Source organism: Xenopus laevis, chromosome 4L (genome assembly GCF_017654675.1).
Source record: "Xenopus laevis strain J_2021 chromosome 4L, Xenopus_laevis_v10.1, whole genome shotgun sequence".
NCBI classification, from domain to species: Eukaryota; Metazoa; Chordata; class Amphibia; order Anura; family Pipidae; genus Xenopus; species Xenopus laevis.
The window spans coordinates 20,818,688-20,828,607 of record NC_054377.1 but is presented as its reverse complement, the minus strand read 5'-3'; the positions used below and the strand labels follow the sequence as shown (position 1 = coordinate 20,828,607).

At 34.6% G+C, this 9,920-nt stretch overlaps 1 protein-coding gene across 1 annotated transcript; it reads left to right on the top strand.

The window, feature by feature from the left end:
• Window positions 1-95: 95 nt before the first annotated feature.
• LOC108704970 (intestinal mucin-like protein) lies at window positions 96-9,685 on the top strand. Its single transcript, XM_041589608.1, has 9 exons — window positions 96-168; window positions 980-1,084; window positions 1,906-1,946; window positions 3,899-4,009; window positions 4,182-4,280; window positions 4,458-4,586; window positions 6,026-6,065; window positions 7,257-7,380; window positions 9,367-9,685. Exons 1-9 carry the CDS (start codon window positions 96-98, stop codon window positions 9,539-9,541), a joined length of 897 nt encoding a protein of 298 aa, XP_041445542.1. The 3' UTR covers window positions 9,542-9,685.
• Window positions 9,686-9,920: the final 235 nt, after the last annotated feature.

The following is a 9,920-nucleotide window of genomic DNA, read 5'->3' as shown; positions in this document are numbered from 1 at the left end:
AAGTCTGTAATGGAAAAATATTCGCAATGCATACATTTATGGCATTGCAAAACAAATTTCCCTATGCACAAATTTAATATAGCTTTTGTGATCCTATGAACTGTTCAGTGACCACTTCGGACTGGGGAAGAGAGATTGTGAATTGTATAGTTTGTGCCATTGCACAGGGTATGTACTAAAACGAAATGAAAAAATATTAGTCCACCTTCAAGTACATCTTAAAAGTGTGCATTGTGCAGTTAAAATTACATTGCAAAATGCAATTTTTCTTCCTTTACGACTTTTATTACATTTTATGACGTAGACATCTAACACCATAGACTCATTCCCAGGAGATCAATTAAGGCAGCAGAGAGAAAATAAAATCAACCACAGATTATTCACTCAGATATCATTCATTATCAGATATCATCATTCAGATATCTGAAAGCAGATTTGGACATAAAGCTTTGGTCTCAGAAGGCCACTTGTGATGCTAATGTCTCTGCCAATGTACCTTACTGGTGGATAAATACTGCATTGTTTAGCCATCTGTATGTATAGCCAGTTTAATGGTTTCCATTCTTTTAATCTGTGGAATAATCAGTTAGATATATTGGTGGGTTGTCTAGTATATGGCCACCATGCCCTTTATTCATTCAAAAATATATTTTTTCTTTGTATAGTCAAAGAAAAAGTATTTCTAAGCAACTATAATATACATAATGAAACATTTCAAGGATTTTAAAATTAGGTGCAAATAAAATGCCAACTGAAAGCAATTTCTGTTTGTCCTTCATTATTGCCGAAGGTTCTGAAAAAATGTATCTGAAAAAAAATGTGTTCCCCTCTAGTCAACACTAAAGTTCCTATTATTTATTTCTTTGTTTTTACTTTATATATTACATTTACAATGTTTGCAAATCAGTGCAGTTTTTATGAAATTCATACCAAACCTGTACACTTAAGAAACCTAATTTTTGGATAATCGTGTTTAAAGGATGTGATCCAAATCGGTGCTCAGATACCTACCCTAACTGTGGACCTGGATTTGAACTTAAGGGAACCATCAAGGAAGGACATTGTTGTCATACTTATGTTTGTGGTAAGTTTGTGGTAAAGTGATTTCATGCTAATTAAAGTGATACTAGATATTTTAGAGTCATTCTAAATAACCATTCAGGTTCTGATCTGTGTAGCAATATAGCCCTAAAATTGAGGCATGCCCCACAGCAGAGGGTTTTCATAGATTTGAGTCTAGAAGTGGAAAAAGGGGACAAGTACAAGAGAAGAAAAGAGAAAAAGGACAGAAAATAGGGTTAGAAGTGGTAGAGGTGCAAAAAAGCGAATGAGAGATGGCAACCTGGTAAAATTGTGGAAAAAGGTATATGGAGGAAATTGTGAGGCTGTTTAAATGTATACAGGGTAGAGAAAATGAGTGGAAATATGGTGAGAAATGTTGAGAGCAAATGGTGGAGAATCTTGTAGTATAGAAAAATAATGGAAAGGATATAGGGCAGAAGTGGGATATGGATGCAGGGAAATACAGGGAGAAGGACTATATTTCTAGTAAATTCTTATGTATCTATAGTTAGGTTTTTTTGTCAGTAGAAATCTTATAGCTGAATTTTCTTAGATCTGTAATTTTTCATTAACTTCTATAGAGAATGTATGGGAGCTGTGGGACAGTTTATAGTTTCATTACAATCCCCTTTAATATAAGAGGGAAGTCATTATTTACAAATCAAGAAAAGAAACTTGATTTACGGTTTGATAAATAGCCTGTCATAACAATCTCCTATAAAAAGATGAGAAAAAGCTAAACAAAATTGTTATGCCACTGTTATTCTGGGAAGACATATAGGAGATATGCAACTTACAAAAATAATAACATACATCTGATACATTTTTACGTCTTTCTTCCAGAACCAAAACGCGTTTGTGTTAGTGGAAATGCTGAATACTTGGTAAGTAGAATTTTTATAAGATAGGTTTAAAATACTTTTCCCACTTAAACTGCCATATCTTTTGGTGAAACAGTTTCAGTACAAATATTAATACTAAATATTAAAGTAAAGAAACCAAATATTAATAGTAATACTTATAGTATTTATTCCTTTTAACCATGCATTAATTGTTTTTTTTAACACTATAGACAGAATACAGACTCCAATATACTTTATAGGTATTAAACGGACAGAGTATCCCTTGTTCAATATGGCTTCAATGAATAGGGCTTATGCTGAACAAACTATTTGCCTATAATTTTAATGAAGAAATCTATGTTTTGTTGTTTCTTGAGTTAAACAGCACAAACTGGGAAACTTAAACTATCTCATGTTTGGTCCTTGTATAATGTTAATATTACCATTATACAACCCTCTTCCTTCAGAAAACAAAACGAAAAGGCACATAGACAGGCTGCCGTAGACATGGGATCCATAGGCCAAAATAGTTAAAAATTCAAATTTTATTCAAAAATGTTGCAATAAAAACATAGTGCAAACACGAATATGTTGCAGGCAGGGTGAGAGCATGGCTTGACGCGTTTCGTGACTCAAACTAGTCACTTCCTCAAGAAGCCAGTGCGCCTTCTGCCAAATACACACATATATGTAGCTTCCCCCTCTACTGTTCAATTTGGGAGTTGATAATGAATGGAATAAGTTAGTGATATGAGTGATATAATTATGTGATTAAATTATGTGATTTAATGCTACATAGACAAATACCTAAAAACACAGTCACTACTATCACCCATAACAAATAGATTCGTAAATATGAATGCACGGACCTTACAAGTAGAAATTATTCTAGACTTTTAGGAGCTTAAAATATTTTTAAAACATTATTGAAAAAGTAAGGACCGTATATATACAATATATGCTAGTACGTGCTGTTGTATAATATGGCATAACGCAGTATTGAAAGAGATTGTAATAATGCGGAAGCATGTTGACAAAAAATTAATAGACAGTATAATATATAAAATGAGGATTAATAATAATTATAAACAAAAATTATATAGAACTGTGATGATTCGTACAACATGCCTCCACATCTAAAATACAATCTCAGGAGAAAGAGAAAAAGGGGGTGGAGGAGTGGGAATGGTCACCTACATGGGAAATAAATATACCTCGGTCAGTCTACAAAGAGGCTAACTTCCCACTCCCTATTCAGGCCGCTTGGCATAATCGTATCTAAAGTGTAAATCCAAAAGGCCTCTCTCTTGAGGAGTCGTTTTTCCATATCTCCTTTTCTGACTCCAGGATTTACTAGATCGATAATTTGGAATGAAATACATTGTTGTGTAGGAGGGTTATATGTGCATTCGTAATCTAATTATCTAAGTCACAATAAAACAACATACAAGTAACATGGGAAGCCTGACTTGACTGAAAGAGTAAATCCTCCAAAGCCTTCATTTTGTTGCAGTAGAGACGCCACTAAATGACAATAAAGTGTGTCCATTACCTAGCAACACAGAAGTGTAACATCTATGCAGAAGTTCTTTTCAGAATTGTAAAATCTATGGTGATTGAGGTCATGCATGCAGTGTAGTTTCACTGCTCTATGGCAAATCATTTTAGTTTTTATTCCTTAATTCATACAGTTGATGGCAAATATCCTCAAAATAGCAATTAGTAAACATTTAACATTTTATTATTTAGTGTTAACACATTTATGAAACACCAGGATATTCTGCACTGAGCAAGAAATTAGATTTACATAGAAACTAAGTAAGCAATACAAGAGGTAAAGAGGGCCTTGAAAATAATAATATTTTTTTGTACTTCTTGTTAGGTATTTTATAATAGGTTACATTTTAATGTGATTATGGGTATTATATAAGCCAATGTTGCACTACTGTGGCCTAAAAAATATATTTATGTTTGGGTTTTTTGTGTTCCTACAGCCTGGATCTCATGTTTACTCAGAGAAGTGTGAGAATTGTGTCTGTGCACAACATGGGAAGAATTATACAATTTCCTGCAACCCAATTGTCTGCAACATAAAGTGCCCAGCTGTAAGTAATATGCGACAAGCACACTTTCATAATGACAAGGGGCATCCCTTTACTACACACAATGTACTGTAAAAAAGTAATGGCACAAAACTCTTGGATACAAAAAAAATAGCAATATAAGAGGAATGAGCGGGTATACAGGTTTATTAACAGTTTCTATTTACTTCAACAGGGATTTAAGGTGAATAAAAATTCCCCATCTGACTGCTGTGGTTCCTGTCAGCAAACCAACTGTGTGGTGAATTATGATGGCTCTCACAGGCTTATGACTGTAAGTTCAAACATAGCTTTTACCTTGTAGCCAAACTATCTGACCAACATGTACTGTATATTTATTTAAAAATAGTTTTGTTTAGTCATTCATCTTACTTATTGATTTTTCACTTATTTGTAATGTCCATTAAAAATATAACATCTTGCAATTTTCTTTATTCTTGTCTTATAATAGCCTGGAGATGTGCTGCCCTCCATGAATAATAAATGCACAGTGTACAAATGCTCATTAATCAATGATCAGTTCGTCACCACTGTTTCCCAAACCTCTTGCCCCTTATTAAATGAAGAAGACTGTGAGCATGTAAGTAGTCTATACATTACACTTGACATAATCACATGATATCATAGTTTGCATAATTATATCTTGTGAAAACAATACGGTGTCACTAAAAAAAACCACACTATAATGTTTATCAATTACTTGCAACCTCAGTGATGTATTAAGGCTACCTGCAGTTTGAGGTAGTTCTCAAGACATGGGGGCAGATAAAGGGTGAAGTGGCCAACGCTAGCGTTAATTCGTCAGAAATGCAATCCACAGGGACATCGCCAATTCACTAACTGGTGTAGAGGACAATTCGCCAGTGAACAAGACCGTCGCTAGCGTTCATTCACACTCTATTGCTAGGCAAGTTTTTACTCTGGCGAACGGTCGTTACTCCGCAAATTCAATAAAGTGCGAATTTTATTGAAAATTACTTTTTCCAGAGTTTACTTCACCACCTTAGACCAGGTGAATTGATAAAATTAAGCTGCAGCTTTCTCAATCTTATGTCAGTGACATCATATCCTGTATGCCGGAAATGCATTAAAGTTGTCAAAAACACTGGCGACTTTTCATTTCTTAAAGTGGAATTGCCTTCAAAACTCCAAACTTTTAAAGACTTATGTGTCAACAAATATTTTTAATTAACTTGAGTGGAATGCCACATTTATATAAGGGTGGGCTCATGTCTGGTGCATTAAAATGATCTCTTCTATCTTTATTATGGTTCATTGGACATTTGTTTTAAAAAGTGGCTACTTCAAACATTTGCACCAACATTACTATTAACGAAGTCCATACGACTTTTATGTACCCGTCCTATTCAAATTAACCTAAGTGTAAGAGTGCTAGCGAAGTTTCGCTAGGCTGAAATAAACGCAACTTTGCGTTTTAGTGAATTAGTGTAGTGGTAACGAATTTGTGCCTGGCGAAGTGGCGCTGAGTGTGGCGAAGCAGTCACTGTTGAAAATGTGCTGTTAGTGAATTTGCCCCATGGTCTACTTATAATTCTGTCCTGCAACTACAGACAACATACCTGCCATGCTCTTTGCTGCCTACAATGGCCTGGGAACATTTATGGGTAGTTTTAACCAGTGGAATTGAACCAGGCTGAGTCTTTAGTTAAGACAGTTTTATCAACTGCTGTTACAAGATGTCTTATGTATGACTGTTATGATAATTATTATCAAAAGTATATTCGTTCTTTATGGTTTCTATGGTTCCTTAAAAGAGTTCCAGCTGCAAAGGCCAGGACAAGTACCATAGTCTTGCAATATTATGAGGCACATTTGTATAAAAGTCACAATACCTGTTAATGTCTGGCCATTGCGCTTTAAGGTTTATGCATATTATGATTTCTAGGCAGATGGCTGCAATCTCTTGCTTATAATATACAGTTGTTAGGCCTTTGTGAAAAATGTTGCATTTCATTTGTTTTGTTTAAAGACACTACATTTTTTTCTCCCTAATACCAGGGAAGCATTCAACTCTCACCTGATGGATGCTGTAAAACATGTAAGTTTTTTATACGTTTACTATACCTGGATGTATATGTTTTATCTTCATTTATATAACATCCATTATACCATTATTTTATTTAAAAAAAAACGTATGCCTTGCACGCTGCAAAAGGCAATAACAAGTCTTTATGGTTAAGGCCAAGCAAGGCAATATTCAATTGGTGATTAATATAAAGATTGGACCATAAAATGTATTCTGTGGAGCCAGGCATGTGGACCTGTGAACCTTGCTCAAAAGAATGGACTTTGGTAGCACTCATACATTGCCTGCCAGCTAGTGTAAAGTGACTAAAGTGTCTAAACAAATCAAAAGCATACTTAGGGGTCATTAATGACCACAACTGATGTAAGCATAATGCAATTTTGAGTGCAGTTGCCATGTTTTTTTTTCCAGCAATGGAGCTATCCCCCCACAATTCAAACATCATTGTGGTCACAAGTGGACACAATTGTGCTTAAGCTGCTGGTGTTTGGTTGTGAACAGGATGTCCAATTGTGCTACACCTATTGACACTGGACATGAAGGAAACATTGGAGCTATTTCTTGGTCAGGAGGTTGTGGTAGCTTCAGGGTTCCCATGCATCAATAGAAGCAACAGCGCTCATTTAGGCATGGTAGTCAGGAAGGTTGAATGGCACTGATTGTACCTATATAGAAGTGCAAGGATTACATTTTGCCACAATTTCTAGTGATATGTGAAATCTTTCGTCAGTCATGAAAATGCAGATAGAAAAAAATGCTTGCAATAACCCACCCTTTGACTTCAATACATTTTGTGTGAATAAAATGCAGCAACAATGCCCACTACTCTTTTTAGTGAAACAGGATGGATTCACTCATCACTAGCAAGTACCTTTAAAGGATGCGGTTTAACATAGGGAAAACGTCTGACGATCACAATTGAGCCCTGTTGTCAGCATCAAAAACGCTAATGTTTCTGTCTCTCTCTATATGCATACTCATTTTCTAATTTTTAGTTCTCAAGAATCGTTACAATTCTCGAGTTACTGTGGTTGATATAATGTTCCAATGGATCAGTGAAACATCTAAGGGCTCATTCATTTTAGATTAATTAAAAAAAAGAAATTGAAATATTAAATAGGGCCCTTAATTAAATATGTTAGATCATGTTGGATGTAATAAATCAATCCTAATTTAATTTGCTGTAATGTATATATACTACAGGTATCCATAAGAACGACTCCTGCAAGGTACAAGCATCTGATGATTACTTGACCTACCAAGGGTGCACATCTGTAACAAGGGTGAAAATGTCTCGCTGTGAAGGATCCTGCAGAACATCTGCAATGTAAGATGAAAATAATTGTTACATAAACTGAATATAGAATTTGGTTTTATATATATATATATATATATATATATATATATATATATATATATATATATATATATATATATATATATATATATATATATCCCATTATCAATATATTTAAGACATAGACATTTTGTGCATACTGCTACTGAAAAATGTCTTACCCTTTAAACAAAACAGGGATTGTTTGTCCATATATTGCAATATATTTAAGCTGGCCAACTACGTCAAAATCATCCCATATCTGGCCAGTCCTATGCATTATGTATTTTGAGGTCACAGCCTCATTGCACCCCCGCCTAATGGTTTTAAAAATTAGTGGTGAGCACAACTCTTCCTTGTTTGTTATAGTTATACAGGAGCAGTGACCAGCTCCATGTTGTAGCCCCCACCCTTCCCAGCTATAGTCAGATGATCCCACTGGTGTCTAATAAAAGGGCAGCCAAGTTTGGGAGTTTTAGGGCTCTTACTCATGAGCGTTTTTACCTGCGCTCCCCTGCATTCCGTTTTTCGGCGTTCAGCCGCAGGGAAGCGCAGGAATAGACGCATTTCATTATTTCAAATGGGGCTGTACTCACACAGGCACATGTAGGCGCCGAACGCAGGTTGAGACGCAACATGCTGCATTTTTCCTGCGTTCGGCGCCTACACGCGCCTGTGTGAGTACAGCCCCATTTGAAATAATGAAATGCGTCTATTCCTGCGCTCCCCTGCGGCTGAACGCCGAAAAACGGAACGCAGGGGAGCGCAGGTAAAAACGCTCATGAGTAAGAGCCCTATCTTACTCAAGGGCTGACAACGGTCAGAAGATCAGTGCTCGAAATTTATAAGAAAATATAGAAAAGTACCTCGACTGTATTGTCTTAATTAATATCCAGCAATTAATCAAATCCCTAAATTAAATTAAATAATAAGCTTAATTAAAGTGCAAGGTGTGCCTGGTCAATTAATTAATCGACAAATTAATTTCCAACCAATTCATACATATAAATATAAAGTGCCAATTAGTGCATCGTGTCCAATAGGTGTTTAACCAATTATGACTAATCAATTCATTAATAATTCATGATTGAGCCCAACTAGAAAAGGTTAAAAAAAATTTTTAAAAAAGACCAAAATTCATCTAGGAGGTGCAATTGATTAGTAACGTGCTTAAAGTTGATTAGATAAATAATTTGTACCAAGACCATAAATTGGATTAAATTACTATAGTGCTATGCATTCAAAAATTGCCAGATAATTAAATTAATTAAAAAGATCCAGATAGATTAAAAAATGACCAAAATTGAGTAAGGGCTAAACAAATGCTACAGTCTTGCAGAAAAGAGAGAAGATGAAAATTGAGCATAGGACAGGCCAGATATGGGATGACTTTGATGTAGTTGGCCAGCTTAAATATATTGCAATATATGGACGAACAATCCCTGTTTTGTTTAAAGGGTAAGGCATTTTTCAGTAGCAGTATGCACAAAATGTCTCTGTCTTAAATATATTGATAATGGGTTGAGTGCAGAGGACTCCTGTATTTGTCTATATGTATTTTGTGGTCACAGCCTCATTGCACCCCCGCCTAATGGTTTTTAAAAATTAGTGGTGAGCACAACTTTCCCTTGTTTGGTATATATATATATATATATATATATATATATATATATATATATATATATATATATATATATATATATACATACATATACATATACATACATATATATATCAGATCTGAGAAAAATTGTTGTTATTGGTTCATGTACAGATTTCTTTGCTAGTAAATAATCCCCTACAGATGATTAAAAAAAAGTCTGACAGTGACCAGTGAGTAAATGTACTATATTATTTATAGAACTGAACATTCTGGTACCAATCACCATATTCATAATCACCTTCTACTATATATGACTATTCAAAGAAACTTGCACAGTAATTTAAAATTAACGTTAGTGTATTTTCTATGTTTAGGTACTCTGCTCATGCAAAGACTATGTCTCATACATGTTCTTGTTGCCAAGAGGTTCAGACTACAACAAATGAAGTCAAGCTGCGGTGCCCTGATGGAACATCACTTGATTATAAGTACATTGATGTGCAGGAGTGCCAGTGTACTGGCACTAAATGTCCAGATGGAAACGTCTAGTCTAAACATTTAAATCTTTAAGGAGGTATTTTAATTAAATAGAAATGATACATGTTATAATCATTTTACTTTCAAATAAATTCACTGTTAATTTGTATGATTTATACGTTTGCCTCCTAAAAATAAAAATCTTTTCTTATGCAATGCAAACTAGCGTCTGCAAGAGTATTTTTTTTGTCTATTCTTTATTTTGCCATACAATAAGATAAGGTGGGATACAGAAAGCAAAAAGGAAGGAATAATAATAGAAACATCTCATTAAGAATTTATTAAAGTCTGTATATGCACTCTTATACAAACAACAGCATATACAATATAAGAATATATGATTTCTCATGTTTGTCCATAAGTTTAATGCATTCCAGATATATTAGAGGTT